At 43.0% G+C, this 17528-nt stretch overlaps 1 protein-coding gene across 1 annotated transcript in view; it reads right to left on the bottom strand.

The window, feature by feature from the left end:
* A2M (alpha-2-macroglobulin) overlaps nucleotides 1-17528 on the bottom strand; it is a 29649-nt gene that overhangs the window by 8236 nt on the left and 3885 nt on the right. Inside the window, exons 4-24 of the mRNA XM_086882397.1 lie at nucleotides 17367-17419; nucleotides 16837-16857; nucleotides 16321-16489; nucleotides 15027-15111; nucleotides 14149-14272; nucleotides 12561-12675; nucleotides 12228-12337; nucleotides 11570-11728; nucleotides 9975-10202; nucleotides 9582-9645; nucleotides 8951-9093; nucleotides 8139-8288; nucleotides 7078-7248; nucleotides 6300-6450; nucleotides 4564-4672; nucleotides 4019-4247; nucleotides 3624-3750; nucleotides 2869-2990; nucleotides 1550-1601; nucleotides 933-1016; nucleotides 367-543 (exon numbers count right to left, since the gene is read on the bottom strand). Coding sequence (XP_086738523.1) covers nucleotides 367-543; nucleotides 933-1016; nucleotides 1550-1601; nucleotides 2869-2990; nucleotides 3624-3750; nucleotides 4019-4247; nucleotides 4564-4672; nucleotides 6300-6450; nucleotides 7078-7248; nucleotides 8139-8288; nucleotides 8951-9093; nucleotides 9582-9645; nucleotides 9975-10202; nucleotides 11570-11728; nucleotides 12228-12337; nucleotides 12561-12675; nucleotides 14149-14272; nucleotides 15027-15111; nucleotides 16321-16489; nucleotides 16837-16857; nucleotides 17367-17419 — 2643 coding nt within the window. The remainder of the gene's footprint in view (nucleotides 1-366; nucleotides 544-932; nucleotides 1017-1549; nucleotides 1602-2868; nucleotides 2991-3623; nucleotides 3751-4018; nucleotides 4248-4563; nucleotides 4673-6299; nucleotides 6451-7077; nucleotides 7249-8138; nucleotides 8289-8950; nucleotides 9094-9581; nucleotides 9646-9974; nucleotides 10203-11569; nucleotides 11729-12227; nucleotides 12338-12560; nucleotides 12676-14148; nucleotides 14273-15026; nucleotides 15112-16320; nucleotides 16490-16836; nucleotides 16858-17366; nucleotides 17420-17528) is intronic.

A 17528-nucleotide genomic window follows, 5' to 3' on the forward strand; every position in this document is an offset into this window, starting at 1 on the left:
TGAAGTGCTGGTACACCCCCACCTCCATGCATTGCTTGTTGTGCATGAGGAAAAGCAACACCTGCCTTTCTTCAGAAGGATGGCAGGTCTTACAGATGACAATGAATGAGTCACTGCAGCAGTGACAACTCCACACGGCATTGCTACCCCATGAGAAAAGTGCTCGTAATTATCAGGTACAGTAATGCTTAAGCAACACAAAATAATAAAGAGAAAAGCAGCCAAGGGCCCCCTCAGGAATGCAGCAGAGACCATCTGTGTATGAGAGAAGACCTCTTTCAACATCTGGCCAGCATTTGACAGACACACCCCAGGCAGGATCTAGAAGAAAGCCAAAGCAGAAGCAAAAGCCATGTCCCAGCTCACCGCTCACTAAGTATCCGGTGGCCTTGGATTTGATCTCCTCGTTCAGCTGCCCTGTCTTGTTCAGATAGTTCAGGACGTAGATGTTGGGTGCAAAGAGGACCATGTTCTGCTCCCCACAGCCAAAGGGCATCTGGAGGAGCTGGTGCAGGTTCTGCATGGCAGTGCCCATGATGTCACCTGGGGAGGAGGATACCAGAGGGATGTTAACAATATTTAGGGCTGGCTATCAGAATCAGAGGAAGCTGCTGAATGACATATGCAGGAGGTATCAGAGAAGAACAAAAGATAATCTGGATTGATAAAGATTCAGGAACAAAACAGAACAGCAGAGAAAAGGAAAAAGGGAAATAAGAGAAAGGTTAGGGCATTGTAAGAAGACTGAGAAAAAAGCCTTGCATAAATGGAAAAGGAATAGCACAAACAGAAGGGGAAGTGCTCAGTACAGAAGAGATTAAAGACAAGAATGAGCTGTGCTAGAAACCAAGAGAAAAAGCTGTGAAGTAAGAGGTCAACACAGGAGTCAGAAACAGCACATGACAGGTTCTTCTGTCAGGCTGTTATCTCACCCAGCACTGAGAAATATGCTCTGCCTGAGTCTTGTACCACATTTTCAGGTAGCAACAGGGAAAACTCCTCTTTCACAGGCACTCCTGAGAAAGAAAAAAGACCCAAACAGCTTCAGTGCAGTTCCAAGAAGTAACTAATGGAAGGGGAAGAGGCCTCAGTGATGGAAGGGGAAGAGGCCTCAGTGAAACAATAGGAACTCTTCCTATTAGAAATGCCTTAATTTCAGTTACTTCATATTTCCCTGGCTGTAACACAATCTTTGCTTGAAACCACTCCCAGCCACCTTTAGGCACTGCAGATCATGTGTCTACAGCTTCCTCCTGAGTGCGCAAGAAAACAAGAGCACTTTTAACTCCAGTACCAGAAGTAAAAAGAGCAAACTTTATGCAAACATCCATGATAAATCTGTCCTAGCTCATACCCTGATGCTTAGGCAGGATGGTCAATTCTTTAGGACTTTCTTCTGTCTTATGGCTCTAACTCCTTACCAATAGTACAGGTTTTGACTACACAAAAAATGTCCCACTACATGGAATATGATAGAGGCAGGCCTCCAACATCCCACCCATCAAACCACACAGGAGCAAACAGAGAGCATGCAAAGAGTGGGCTTTACCTTTTACACAGAGCACAGAATTCTGGGTTGTTTCCTTCTCAACTCCTTCAGGCTTGTATGGGATTAAGGAAAACAAGAGAGGTGAGAAATTAGTGAGACAGGAAATATAGACAGGAATCCTCACAAGGACAGAGGGATATGTAAAAAGAAAAGTGAGGGAACTGAAGAAGGAGAAGCAGTCACAAACATTTCCTGAAATACAGAGCTCTGAAATAATTTAAGCAAATAAAAGAAAAGTCATCCTAAGTAACTGATGTTGTGTGTGGAGGAAGGACAGGAAAAGGAGAGGAGAACATTGCAGGACCATCAAATGGATGACCTGCAACTATTGTACACAGTGAGAGACACTTAACATACTTGTGGCAAAGGGACTGCAGCATTACAGAGAGCTGTGCTGAAGTCTGAAGTGTTGTTTATTGTAATGCTGCAGATGCTTTAGGGAAAAAAATTGTGTATGTTAACAACGGAAAGGGAGGATGTAGTACACTCTAGTATCTGGTGACACTACTGATAGCATATGATGTGGTAGGCAAACCATTAGGGGTTTTTATGAGGAAAGCTCAGAACATAGAACCTAACTGCCAGATTACCACCCTCAGGATATGATAAACCAGCAATTTCCTACAAAGGTTATCCAATACTGCCACATAGTATTTCCTTGTGTTCCACATCACATCAGCAACCCTTCCTGCCACAGGAAGTGGGTAAGCTGTAAAATGTCAACATGCTTTCATGTGTAGGTTTAAGGGGATTTCTCTACAGTCATCAAATTCCCACAGGTGCTTGTGAATCACTCACCTTCATCCTGGTGCCAGCCTATGTTATCAAACCATAATTGCAAAACACTCATCTAAAGAGGCAGTTTGCTTGGCCACTCAATTAGCTGAGAGTCAGCATGTGCTGACTGGCACAATTACTGGGGGTATGTCAGAAGAAGGAGAGAAGCTGTAAAGACAGTGTATTGAAATAGTAGGTAACAGATGGGAGCTAAAGGGAAGGATGGATTGCAGTAGGAGCCCTGTTACAGTAGAAGACAGGGCAAGTTTATTGTACCAGGAGACACAAGGCACATTATTAAGCTGAAGTCTTTATGCAGCCCTGTCAAAGATGATGTAAAACCATCATATTGCCATGCTGCATAGTGATCCCATAAAATCACAGACCAGAGCAGGTTAGAAGGGATCTCAAAAGATCATCTGGTCCAGCCTTTAACAAGAAAGGGAGCTAGATGAGATTATCTAGCATCCCATCCAATTGTATCACTGTGTAAGCTAAAGCCCATGGGAAAGCCCAGTCCTCCCTTCCCCGAGCCCACGTACCTCCACCAGCAGCTGCCTGATGACCGTGTCCTTCCGCCCTTTCTCTGGGGTCTCCACAATGTAGTTCCCACAGGGCTGCTGGTTCTCTAGGGCCTCAGTGGTCACTGAGAACTCCACCTGCCCTGGAGAAAACAGGAGTCAGTCAGTCCTGCCAGGCAGAGCCAGGCAATGGGATTCACTGCTACTTTCAGGAGTTTCAACTTGCAGGCTCATGGATGGAGATTTCTGTCACACCTGGGCCCTGCTTCTTTCCCACAAAAGCCAAGCTCTCTACATGAGCTGTGCTGTCATTGAAAGGTGGCTCTATTTTGGGGACTCTTTTACAGAACCTAGGACACCACAGTGTGACCAGCCTCACTGCTGTTCAGCACAGTGCTGCTCTGCAGGCACAGCACAGCTGCTACCACACCAACTGTGAAAACAAAGTGTGAAGATTGCATGGGGAAGACATCTAATCTCTGGGAGGAATGGAGCTAACAGAACATCTCTGATGGCCAGAAATGTCTCTGGCCTCAGGAGATGCTGTCCAAGGGCTATAAGGCTTGATGGTGCTGCGTGAGATGCCAGACACACAGTTGGACCCTGTGAATCCCCCAGTCTTTTCCTCCCAAGTATCAGTCTTTGTCCCCCAGATCAGACACACTCAACTGAAGTACTTCCCAGGAAAAAAAACATTGCTCTAATATCCAATACTGAACAGGGAGAACAATACAAAGAAACCCTTCCTGCAGTTTTCAGCACCTTGAGACCTTTACCTAGAGATTTGGGAGTCACCCGCCAAGCCACGGTTTTCCTCACATTCTCACAGAGACAATGAGATTCTTCCTCTTTTTCCACCAGAGTAGCCAAGAAATGACTAGACTGAGCCAGAGTCACACTGACCTGCCAGTTGCAGAGAGAGGTACAATTAAGAAAGGGTGAGCATGAGAGACAGGGAGCTAGGAAGACACAGCAATAGCTATTTCTTCAGTAGCAAAGGAGCAGGGAACTGGAGTTGTGGGTTCTGTATTTGGAGTATATAGGAGAAATAACATAAAATGTCAGGGTCAAAGGGTCTAGGGCTACTGAGAGATAAGGTAAGAAGGCTAGGTGAAGGCAAGGGTGCACAAGAAGGTACACAGCTACAGAGAACAATTTAAACCTCCCTTACCCTGATGCAGGCAGGCAGGTAGTTGAACACGGTGGCTTTCAGCGTGAAGGACTCCCCACGCACTACAGAGTAGGGCATGGTGAGCTCGACAAAGAAGGGCTGGAAAGCTCTGAGGGACACTGTCGGGGACAGGCCAAAGCCTGTGTTTACTGAAGTGCAGAATGCATTGGCTTTCCACTCAGTGATGGTGTCAGGGATGGTCACTTCCAGATCAGCTTTTCCCTCAGGGCTGGTAAAGCACAGACAGCAAGGACAGATGGATCAATTTTACAGCATTTTGGTGACTACCTGTACCCCTTTTGGCCTACTGAAAAGTATTTGCATCATCAGTGATGTGGTACAGTACATTTGCTACTGTAGGACAACTCTACATCTTCTTCCAGTCCACTCCTTGGACAAACCTAACTATGGCTGAAAGTAATTTAATATCAGAGGACTGCCGAATGGTCTCTGCAAACAATGAAGGACAAACAATTTGGGATGCATGCTTTCACATTATAAGCCCAGTTTTATTAAAAAGGAATGAGCTAGCCCAAGGCACTCACCTTATAGGTACTAAACTCCAGATCCAGGTTTCTGGGAAATACTTTCGGACTGTCTCTGTCACCTCTTCGGGGGTGCTTAACTGTGCAGAAGCTCTCTCAGCCAGAATGTCTGAATGTGGTGGGATGAAAAAGAAATCAACTACTGACAATTCCAAACAAGCAAAACTTATATCGGCATCATGCTTCAGTCTGAGAAAGTGTCAATCAGAAGCAGATGCTTGTGGCTGCAGTGAGCTATGGTACCAACCACTGTGGAGTTTCAGGGCCAGGGCTTATTGGCAAGAAAAGCTAGCCTTCCATTATTTTCTACTGGTCTCCAGAAGCCCTCAAAGTTTGTAAGCCAGTACTTTACATGCTTAAATAAAGAATTTTGAGCAAAAATCTATTTAGAACCTTCTACACAAGCAGCCTTTTCTCTTTCAGGTGCAGCCTTGAGGTGATGTTCTTCTCTATTCAAATAAGGCAAATGGAACATCCCTCTGTTGAAGTGTTTTTTGTAGGGTCATTGTGACTGACAGTACCAACTTCCTAGCAAAGCTATGGCCTCCTCAAGAACTAGGCTGAAAATGCTCAAAATAAAAACATGCAGCTGGAATACAGGAAGGGTAAAAAAAGCCATTTTGACTAAAACAAAGTTTTCACATACTAAATTTATTCCAAATGAAATATTCTGTGTTTGGGATGAAATTTGTTTAAACATTTTGTTTTACTTTACTTTTCAATAACTGGAAAACAAAGATGGGGTGGGTGGGACTTGGTTTGCTTGGCTTTCACAAACAGAAAGAGAAATGCATCCAAGCAGAAAAAGAAGAAAAGTTCTTAAGAACATTCTAATTTTCATCATCTTTACTTTGGCTAATTGGATTTCTGCATTTGGATAACAATTGAGTAGCTAAAAAGTATTAGTACTAGTTGTGCAACAGGCATCTCCAGAGCCTGAGAAGGTCTCAGGGACAGGTGAAAGAGGCTATCAGAGCTATAGCACATTGCTCCTGGCAAAAGTGGAAGGTGGCTTGCTTGTGTTTTTCTATTGTGGTATTTCAGTCTTCTTACTGCTGCTTATTTCATTTTAAAATAATTAAAAGGCATCTATCCTGCATCTGTCAGAAGCTGAAACTGTTTTCAAACTGGACACATAGAAAAGCACAGGTTCTAGTGCCAAAGGAAAACTCTTGGTATGAGACTGAAGGATGATAGGGCCAATTCTGTTGCCCAAACCCTTACAGTGTAAGAGTTGAGGTAACCCTTAAAAACAGGACAGTAGGATGAGCCTATTTCCATGGACTTCTACCATATGTCTTTCCATGCTAAGCTCCCAAAGTCCCCACTCATTGCTGAAAAATTGTCACCCACTTCATGGTTTTGACCATGCATAACACTGGCTGAGCTGATGAAAAAAGCCTGAAAATGGTATTGGAGACTCTGTAAGTGATAATCTAGCAATAGAAGTCTACTGTAAAAGCCCAATGAACAGAGAATTTATCAGCAGGATAATATCCTCTGCTCTGCCAGTTCTTGAACACTGTCTGGTTCTGCTGATTTCTAATAAGAAGTTACCAAAGCTTGTCTGTAGACCTACACAAACCATTCAGAAGCTGAAATCTACTAACCCATCAGCTCAGTACTGCTTCCAAGGTTTCAGTTCACAAGCCCAGCTCTTGTTTAAGTATTCACCCCAAAATACAAGCAGGACCTCTGTTGAGAACAGGAGTGTTAAGAAAACCAAGTTCCTTTACCGGTTGTCCTCATTTCATACATGGCTGGTACAGCCATGGCTCCAGGTGCTCCTACGCCACCTGATTGATGGGCACCATAGATGTGATTACTAGGGCCGCAAATCCAAGGTTTCCTCACGTTGGTGTTTGTGAAAACCTTTAAACCCATTTCCTATGGGAGAAAAACAAAACACATCTTTTTATTACTGAATCCTGTGGAGGCTTATACAACAGACTTCACACTGGCATTTTGCTGCCTCAAAATGGAGAAGTTGTTACTGTGTGTGGATTGGACCTTAAGATGATCCCCCAATCCTTGGGTCTGAGTGCCAGGGTGGCTCAGAGAGACCAAAGGATATATCTGCTCTTTTTCTAGGACACTGCTTCCAGCCCAGTTTCAGCCTAGGGGTCAGGATTAGCCAAGAAGTAGATATATGGTTTTCTCTCTAGAAATCTGTCTGTGACTACAATGCAGCTCAAGGATGAACTGATTTATTCTAGGTAACTATAATGGCATGGGATCATTTACCTCCAATTAGAACCTCACTTCAAGTCAACCTCAAACCTTTTCCTGTAAGAAAACTTTGAGATTAATCCCTTTTCCATCAAGTATGAAGCATATCTGTCAAGACAAGTAAAGCTTATGTCTCTCACCAAACATGCCTCTGGATAAAAAGAAGTGTCAGATCATTCAGACACACAAACCCTTCCCTTGTTAAATTTCATGATGCCACAGAAGGCTTAAGCATTCTCAATCATTCTCCCACTCCACTCCCTAACCAGGCCAGGAGGGCTGTACCTTTAGGATGCTGTAAGTGTCTTCTTCATTCACCCCCATTACTGGAACATAGGTGATCCCATTCCGAACTATTGGCTCCATGGTTATGCAATTCCAGTGGGGCTCCTCCACTGGTATGTTTGAACCATAGACATAGCCATGGAATTCCTTCACTGGAAGTAAGTTATATACCTTGGAGAAAGAGAGTATTTGGAATTTTAGCATCCATTGTTATGAATCACAACTGAGGGAATTGGATACAAGCACCGTAACACATCACCAGCACACACATCCACATTGCCATGGTCCTCCCTGTGCTGACAGCAGAAAGAGTTTGGGAATCAAAAAAGAGATCAAAATTTGGAGATACTGCCTCTTTTTTTATGTTCTGCATGTTACTCTGGTTATTATGGCTCAAATATGTAAACAATTACATTGGCCAAACCATCTGTAATACTTTGTCCCTACTGAGGGACTGTCATTTTCTGCTTGGCAAAATAAAAGGCAGAAAAAGATAAATAAAGTAAAGTAAAGTAAAGTAAAGTAAAGTAAAGTAAAGTAAAGTAAAGTAAAGTAAAGTAAAGTAAAGTAAAGTAAAATAAAATAAAATAAAATAAAATAAAATAAAATAAAATAAAATAAAATAAAATAAAATAAAATAAAATATAATAAAATAAAATAAAATAAAATATAATAAAATAAAATAAAATAAAATAAAGAAAGGCAAAAAGGCAAATAAACTCTTTGACAATTCTGGATGCTACCCCAAGAAATTTAATCTATGCATGAGGAGAATAACAGAAAAATTATCATCAAACACACAACAGCATTTGGCTCTAGCAAGACAAGCAGAGCCCTTAAAAGGGCTTCCTGATTTCCATCCCTAAAATCACACATAAGTCCTAAGAAACAACTGCTGCCCCATTCTCAGTTTTTTGCCCACTGGAGGAAGATGAGAAGCAGCACAGGGAAGCTTCCCTGTGTCACCTCTGACAAGAGGGACTGTTCCCTGTTTTCCACCCCAGCGCTGGCTGCTCTTGCTCTGACCAGGCTCCAACCCATTCCACAGACCAAGAGCTTACAGAGGCGGGTGACAGGTCAGCTTCTGGCTTCATGAGGAGAACGCTCTTGTCCACAGCACGCACAGCACAGAGTGAGTTTGGGGAGGCTCGGAACTGCAAGTGAGCATCTGAGGAAGGCAGGCCTTCTGAAGGGGAGAAGCTTAAGTCCACCTGTAACCACAGGAAAAGCTATGTCACAGATGCCCTGCTCTCACAGGACTTTTCCTTGACTCAACTTCCAGTTGAGTGCATTCAGTTCTAACTTTACATATGCATGTACACTTCTCTCTACACTTTCTCTGGGCTACTGTTCCCTTCCAGCGGTGCCAGGGGAATCTGAACCAAGAGTTCTTGGCAACTTCAAGCATCACAATTGCTCATAAAATTTTTAAGGTGGTTTTGGGTTCTGTAGTCATTGTGAACGTGTTGAGGCAATCCCACATAGGGGCTAGATGTGATCAGATGGTGTAGCATGTCCTTGAGCTGGTCACTGTACTGCACCCAGAAACTGTATGTGGAGAGAAAACCAACTTGCAAAAACCTTGCTCTTGTTCTCTTTTTCCTAGCCAGGACCATCTGCAGGATCAGTAGCTTTGACCAGTTGCTAAAGGGGGCTTTATCAGTGTAGACCCTGCTAGCACTTTCTTCTAGCAGTTGATCTCCTCCAGGTTAGTACAAACCAGTAAGCAGTGAAGTCACCTACAACAACTGATACGTTGCTTGTCCAGTGTTAAGTATATCTAAAGAAATTTGCTTTACCAGGCTAAATCTAAATAAGTGAACTTGAACACACTGCAGTCTGGTGGCTGCTCCCTCATGGAGTGGACACTTACCTTATTGTTGAAACACAGTTCTGTGTTGAACTTGGCTGAATCAGCAATCACCTCCCTGCTGGGGACTGTGGTGTAGACAAGTACTTGGGCCACTGGAGCAATATCAGCTTGTACAGACAGCTGAAGTGAGAAGACACCATTGTCTAGCAAACAAAACAATGGCAAAAAGTTAAGGTGCAAAAAACTTTCTTTTAGAGCAGCCAAAATTCTAAGTTTGACTTTATGCTGAACTTTATCCTATCAATATCAATATCCTATTCCAGGCATCCAAGTGGGATGAATTGGTGTTCACAGAGAGGTGTAAGTCTCTCTGTCTGACTGAAAAGGCCTGTTTTCCAGTGCACAAGTATGATTAACTCTGCTTCAGCTTCTAAAAACAGACGATCAGATGTATCTCCAAGGAGCACTGAAGCCCCAGAAAATGCAGTGTCAGGAGAAAGACAGCAGCACAGGGGATTAGAGAAAAACTGTGAAAAGCCTAAAGGCAGAGAAAATGAAGGTCAAACTCATCCCAGATCTTAGAGAACATGCAGATGTCAATCCCTACATTTACATGAAAGCAGACTGTAGGTCTGCCACAGTTGCCTAGCCCCGCATAAGAGTGACAATTGGGTGGGGGAGAGGAACTCACCACTTTCCTGGTCCAAATCCAGAATGTGAGTGCCTCCTCGCTTAATGTTTCCCTTGGCCATCACCTGAACAGAAGGAGAAACTTCATTGTGATCATGGTTTTGCATTAGCCAAACCTGAAAGTGAGGAGCCCTGCACGGACAGCAACTGAGCTGTGTGTCTGTGCTCACACCCAGCTCTCCGCCTCCATGTAGCAGAATCCGTGCTCACCCAGAGGGCACAGGAACATCCTTACATCTTAACTCCCAACCCAGACCCTCCTTTTTGTTTCTAAAGAACAAATGAAGGATGACAAGAAAGTGTTTAAAGACTGCTGCTGCAAACCACAGATTGTATTTCTAATCCCCCTCTAATTTTCAGTGACAACCGCAAAGTATGGCAGGTGCAAACTTACCAGGTAGTAAAAGGTGATTTTCTTCTGGTCTCCTACAGCCTCTGGAGTAAGGATATAATGCACCTGGATCTCTGTGGAGGAGCCACAGCTTAGTGGCTTGGACTTGGGCTCAATTTTGAGGAAGCTATTACTGCGAGAGTAAAAGCGCTTTAGCTGGAGATAACCTTCTTCATAATATGGAACAACCCAGGAACGTTCATAGCAGAAGATGTTTGGTTTATGAACTGCCTGGAAAAGGAGAACAATACATGTATAGATCCTCAAACACAGGTGGACAAACTGGAGACAAAAATTCATGGCCTAATATTTAAAGTTTTAGTATTTTTTTTGGTATTGAAGTAAAAAGGAAATCTACAAGATTAATAAAAAAATTTAAAACAAACAAACAAAAAAAAAACAACAAAAATCCCCCAACACATGAGTTTGGAAAATGCAAGAGAGGATGGTCGTATCTTTAGCAAGTCATTGGTTATAATCTCACTCCCAGAGTAGATTGAGTTTGTGTCAAACAAGCTGAATCATTTTAGATTTTTGTTTACCATCAGTGCCATTTTCAGGGCCTTTTACAGTAATGCCTTTCCTTCTCCAATATTCTAGTTAGTCTATAGGGGGAAAAAAAGGCCAATTTTCATTTCTTTCCTTGTCATCAACACTGAAGAAGGGATAGTTCTGTTCAGTTCAGATATTGCCAGTGCTAAGATCAAGCTACAGATCCTAGAGAATAGGAGGACAATCTCCAACTAATAATTTAAAACCTAAACTGCATAGAAGTTTACGAGAGAGAGAGTCCTCTTAAAAATGAGAGCAAGGGGAAGATATTTCACATTTAGAAGGGTGCTATTTCAGCATTTGATGTGCCTCATGTGCCCTTTTTTCTTTATCTTTCTCATTATACTTGTGAATTCTTGCCTTTTCTTTATCTTGCAAAAATCTGAAAACTTCAAGCATCCAGTAACTTCTGGAAAATGTTTAATGGTTTTAATCTGTAACAAGGGAATTGTAGGGAGAAGAGCAAACATAATTCTATACACAAATATTCTCCACTACTCCAGGATGTGATATTACAACATATGCATATGACACAACAAATTGCATTTCCCACTAACAAAGAGATGCTTGGCAGCACCTGTTTGTCCCAGACACACAAATTCTACAACAAACCAAAGCAAAGCAAAATCAAATGAACAAACAAACAAACAAAAAACCCAAACCTGCCCCCTCCAAAAAAAACCCAGGAGCTGTACTTAAAAACTTGAAATACTAAATTAAACTCTGAGATGTGCAGATTGGAGATAGACCCACCCTCAACCATGTAGGGCTGGCGATCCCTTGAAGCAGAATCGACTATTATGATCTCTTGATGTTCCCTCTAATCCTGTATTGCAACTGCCAAGCAGAAATCAAGTGTTTACAAGATAAGTGCAATTGTGACCTGGAACCTCAGTCTACTGTATGACTATTTCCACCAACCTTGTGTCAAGGTTCACTCAAGCAAGAAGGAAAAATAATCTAGCTACTTTTGCATATATAGTAGAAACTTTAGAGCTTCCAGCCCTGTGGGGGGCTTCATTACCTTCTCTGCTCAAAGGACTTACCCTAATTCCAACATTTTCAAAGGCCAGTGAGGAAGTGTTCAGGGCAAACTCTGCTACGCCCTCTTCATTTGTTGTATAGTTTTGTTCCTGTCCTCCTTGAAAAGAAATTCTCACTGTTTCATTGGCAATTGGAGCATTAGACCCATCGACTAATTTCACCTGGAGGAGCAAAACCAGTACAGCTTAGAAGGAGAGGGATAGCTGCCACCAGAACAAGACTGGTAGAACACCAAGGTAAAGATGTTGAGCCCATGTCAGACAAGGAAGCCTCAACAGCACTTTACATGTATCTCTTTTGGAGACAGCTGCAAACTTTCTGAATACTTTTTCTCTGCCTCTTTCTTATCTCTGCCCCTGGGTCAGAGGAGTGGATGTGGAGAATGACATGCACTCACACCCCTGGGCCTCCAATTATACAGGTCACTGTAGAAGGAGAATTTTAGTGGACTGGAGAGGGAGAAGCACAAGGACAGAATGAGGGCTGTGCTCTCAGCTGCTGTTCCCCAGTTTGAAAGCCTTCAGAGGAAAGGAGACCCACAGGTTTTAGCAGCACTGATGTCCAGCATCCTTGCAGAGTTTAGGGCGTACATCTGACCAGAAGGTTCAGTAGCATCACTGCTTGGAATGGAATGGCATTCCATTCTCATGGTTTCCCTACCTGCCCAAAGAAGGGGACTCCTCGCTTGTAGTAAGTATCTGAAAGTGCAAACATGACTCTGCTAATGGTGCTGGTGATCTCAGAGAAGCTTGTTCCAGTCAACTCCACTCCTGAAGAAAGAAGCATGAAGAACTAATTTGCCTCTGCCTGACCAGAATTCCTTTTAATCTAGGCCAACACTCCTTTGCTAGACAAACTCTTTTCTTGATGGTCCTGGACTAGAGGCAGGAAAACTCTAGGAGTCTCCTTTTATTCCTCATTCCTACTGGGCAAGCCCTTCTGCTGGTCCCTCCTGGGCCCATTACATGGCTCTTTCATCTAGATGATCCATACCTGTATCCTCCTCTTTAATCTTAGCCTCTACATGGAGCTTATTCTCATAACCGCTTCTCTTGAGCTGGAATAATTTGGTCTTTACCACTTCAGAAATGCAGCCATAGATGTCTGTCTGTTGGAGGAAAAACAAACAAGACCATTATATTCTCATTTATACAATGCTTAATGAATCTATCACTGTGTGTTGCTCTGAAGGAGAAGCCCATAACCTCACAGATAATTTACCTCTGATGCTTTTATCAAAACTAGAAAAATACATAAATAACTTAGCAAAAAGCATATTGAGGTACTTACATCAGCATTAGAGAAAAAAAGTTTGCAAACTAGACAATTTTTGTGTATGTTTAAGAAGTTTGAAGCTGCCAACATTTGGTATGAATGCATAGGGAATTAGTCAATGTATGCCACTTTAAAAATGTTTGTCAGGCACCAGGCTTGTTAGAAAATAAAGCTGCTTACTTAAAATGTGTAAGCCATATGAGTGATACATAAACCAAAGCCTGTGTATTTGTAGAAAGCAGATGACAGCTGGAAAAGTATTTCCAAAGCTTGCCACCTCTCTTCAACAAATTCATGTAGAAGGCAAGTCTCCACAGATGAGATGCCTGGAAGAGAGGTTAGCAGCACAGTATTTATATTTTCTTTTGACATGGGTAACAACAGTAGTGGCAGAGGTAGCTGTGGACTCATGTGTCTCATGCTGTAGCAGAGCCCAGGGACCACAAGAACATCTTCTACATGCTTTCTTCTCCTGACATATTTCCACAATTGCTATTACTCTAACTTCTGTCAATTAACCTAGTATTGTTGCACCTGTCTGTGCTTCAACACACCTTTCAGTTTCGCTTTTGCCAGTCAAAAGGTGAAAAAAATTGGGGGTTTTTTTCTGTCTGTCTTAACCACTGCTGCTAAACCTGTAGTTCTTTCCTTCTTGCTCAAAATGCATCAGCCTCTCTCCTGGTTTCTGCTCCTTTCCTTCTTCTAACACCAGCTTTTGTCCCCATACGCTGTCTCCAGTGTAAGCCAACTCCAACTCTGTTCTCATTGCCCATGGCTTTTCTATCTCAGTTTGCTCTTAGTCTCTACACTCCATCTGACCTTTCTGTTCCTTCTTTCACCTCTTAATTCTTCATAAAATTCTAGCCTTTACACACATTGCTCTTACTGCTCAGACCTTTCCCCTTATTTTTACCTTCCACATTTCATCTTGCACCCAATCTTCTCTCATCCTTCAGCCTTCCTTAAAATACATGGATTTTCACAGAATCACAGAATCACAGAATCACAGAATCATAGAATCACAGAATGGTTTTGGTTGGAACAGGGCTTAAAGGCCATCAAAGTTCTAATTCCCCTGCCATAGGAAGGGCCATCTCCCAAGACCAGGTTGCTCAAAACCCCATCCAACCTGGCCTTGAACACTTACAGGAATGCAGCATCCACTGCTTCTATGGGCAACCTGTGCCAGTGCCTCACCACATGTTAACACTATGTCTGCACATACTCAGAGCAAGCCTGTGCCTACAAGGCATGCTCAATAACACTTTCTCCAATCACTCTACCCACCAGAATAATCTTGACTCACCTGTCCAGAGAACTCCTCACAGACTGCTCTAGCCTCTTCACCATAGCAGGATATGCCTGCACGTTCATACTTCCGGCAGACACGGAAGTTCACGAGGCCAGGAACAGGCTTCCCAAATGTGTATCTACAAGCAGGGAGGATTGAAAGGAAAACAGAGACATTAGGAATGTAAGAGGGATGTAGAAAAATTACAGGCTCATCCCCATTGATGCCAGCTTTTTTCCCTAGAGTTGCCTCCAGGATACACAGGGTCATCATAGGAAATAAAAAGAAGAAAGGAATCTGGTACCATATGCTAATGCTGATTTTGTTGAGCGTCCCTCTCATCCTGGAGAACATGTTGCAAGCATCTACCCAGCCCCCCAGTTGTGATAGAACTTCATGTATGTAATAGCACTGGTTCTTTACTCTCACTCTTCAGCCCAAGCCATGGCTCTCCCTGCAGGGTGTATAGAATGCTGCAAGGTGGAATCCAGTGAGGTGACCCAAAGGAAAGAGGGCAGCTGCATCTCTTAGGGTTTCCTCTCCACAATAACAAGCAGAAGATACAGTTCAAACATCATTCCTGAGTAAGCTGAATTAAAGACCTCATCCCTTGCACTGCAGCTGGTGTGAAATCCTCAATGACTCAAAAAATATGCAAGAAACACTCTCACAAAAAAACAGATCAAAAATATGTTTCTGTATGTTACATACAAAGTGCATCAAACAGTAACTGTTGCTTTTTGTCTAACAGCAGATATATTCTACTTGGTCCTGGGACCCCAAAAGGATTGAAAAATATAATAAAGTCTCATCTCTCAGCCTCCCAACCAAACTTTCATCAGCAACTCAAGAAAACACTGAAACCAAGCAGAACTTGAAAGAATGACACTCACAGTCCACAAACTGTCACCTTCAGTTCCTCATCAAGAATGCTGATCACTTTGGGCATTTTCACTGTCACTTCAAATTTTGGCAACACTGCAGAAGAGCCAAAGGAAAACAGTCTATGTGGTAGGGAATAACATCAGAATGACACACAAAGGCACTCAGAGGCTATTCTTACAAATTACCTAAAAACCTCTTACATCTAAATGGTCAGATTTTAGAGGCTTCTGTCACCTGCACATCCCACTGAAGTCATTGAGAACCCCTCAGTCAAGCATTGTGCCAGGTAAGAGGACAAGATTATTACACCAGCTATTAAAATATAGCAACTTCATAGGTAACACATGGGCTGTCAGTCCCACAGCAGTACGATATAGTAAAAAAGAGAGGAATCAGTAGAGGTTTTCCACAAATATACAGACTGCAGCCTGGTATCTGCATTTTCAAAGTATGGAGATCTTATCAATGTTCAAAACAGGAAGACACCCTGGCTTCCCCAGTGATACAGCACAGGGTGGCATCCCATCCACACCCAGCTGCAGGAGGGGAAGTGGATGGTGAGTGTCCTGGGAGAACTAGGAGGGGATTCACAGCACAGGACAGAGCAGAGTCTTGCAGCTGGAAGAGGTCAAAGCACTTTGAGACTCATCTGCCAGGACACCTCTCTGCTGCATGAGCCAGGTCATGTCAGACCATGCAACAAGGGCTGCAGCTGGCTTGCTGGGGTGGGAAGATATGCTGGTTGTCATCATGTGCTGGTGTGTACTGGGCTACAATTTTTCTAGCCAAGCAGATGGAACTGCCATAGAGGTGAGAGCACCAAAGGGAGGTTAAGGCACTACAGCATCACATAAGCTACAGGCTTAGATTGTGGGGCAAAAAAAAAGATCTTAATTTACAGCCTAGACAGCCCCAGCCTAGACCCAGACTTATGGTGTGACATTTGGCAGGTATGTAGCCAACTGGAGACGAGGCCATGGCCTAAATGCTCCTCTGAAAGGAGGTAAGGCTTGTGCCTGTCAGCACAGACTGATCCAAGCACTTTGCTCCTCCTTATAGGAGCCTTGCTGAGGTGGGCATTCTGAAGAGCTGCACTCCATGGTCTGGGGCTTAGGGAGGAGTCAAGGTCACTCAAGTCCTTCAGTCTTCTCCTCCCAAAGAGATGATTTTGGGAGGGAAAGGACACAAAAATAAATTTCCAGCAATGCTGGACATCCTGGTCAGATCTGCTATGGTGTTCAATTAATACTTCATGTCCCATGGGACCAGGTGTTACAAACTTGAAATTGTTGTGACAATTACCATATTCCTCCACAGAGAAAGAATGCCGAACTGTCTTCCCAGCAGCCTTCTGTGCCACCACCGTGTAGGTCCCTTGGATAGGTTCAGAGGTGAGGTTGAAGAGCAGCTGTATAAATCCCATCTCTAACTCTACGTTTGTCCACTGGTACAGACGATTTTTCTTTGGGTCCTACAGATAACATGATCACAAGGAGATTTTGAAAACGAGAGTCTGCAATGAGGTCTAGTGAAAGCAGTGAAGGGAGGGACAGCCCCTGTGTTTCAAGAGGCTGCACGCCAGGAACAGAGAGCACTAGCAGAGATTTGGGGGAAGTACATGGCAGAATGACAGAGGAGCTCTAAACTGGGCCTGGGCTCATGGTAGCCACCATATGAGTTAAAATTCTGTACAGCTGAATTAACGTAATGGACCAGCTTAATACAAAAAATAAACATGAGTCCTGTTGAGGCAACTTGTTTTCTCTGCCCAGGTTGAGGTGCAATAGATGTGAATGTGAATTAAATGTTTGTACATACCTCAATATATACCAATGGAATCTAGAAAAAGAAGAAAGGAAGCAGCATGTTTAGACAGAGTGCAAGCAACACAGTCAAATGACTAAGGCAATGACCACATTTCACGGTAAAAGCTAATCATCCAATGGGGTAAGGAAAAAAGTTCCTGGTATGGATCATCAGAGCATTTTGGGTGTGAGAAGAGGGGGACAATCCTTTGTCTCAGGCACAAAAGAAAGCCAAAATTACTAATTACAAAATGGATGATCTACAGTGCTAATAAGAACAGGTGCACATTGTGGTAATGGCAAATTGCTCACTGTTTACACCAGCACTGTCCATTTGCAGTTTGTCAAACCTTTCCAAGAATTCAGAAGGCAGCCTTATGCAGAAATTTGACAACAGATCCTTTTAAAAAGATCTGAAGTGACCCAGAATTTTCACTGTTATCTCAGTGTACTGAGAGATCTCCCCAACAGAGACTATTTTTCCTCCCTTTACCCACATTTGACTTAAGGCAAAATAAGTTGAAAAACAATTATTATGCTTACCATTTCATTCACAGGTCGGAACTCTTCATCCAGAGAAACAATTCTGAACAGGACTGATGGAGAAAGATAGTGAGGTTCCACAGTGCAAGCAGTAACCAGAAAAATCAGTTGCAAAAACAAATGGTATAACAGACAACAGGGCTGTTCTCTTCTAAGGGAATT

The sequence above is a fragment of the Cyanistes caeruleus genome, chromosome 3, assembly GCF_971803275.1.
Source record: "Cyanistes caeruleus chromosome 3, bCyaCae1.hap1.1, whole genome shotgun sequence".
Classification (NCBI taxonomy): Eukaryota; Metazoa; Chordata; class Aves; order Passeriformes; family Paridae; genus Cyanistes; species Cyanistes caeruleus.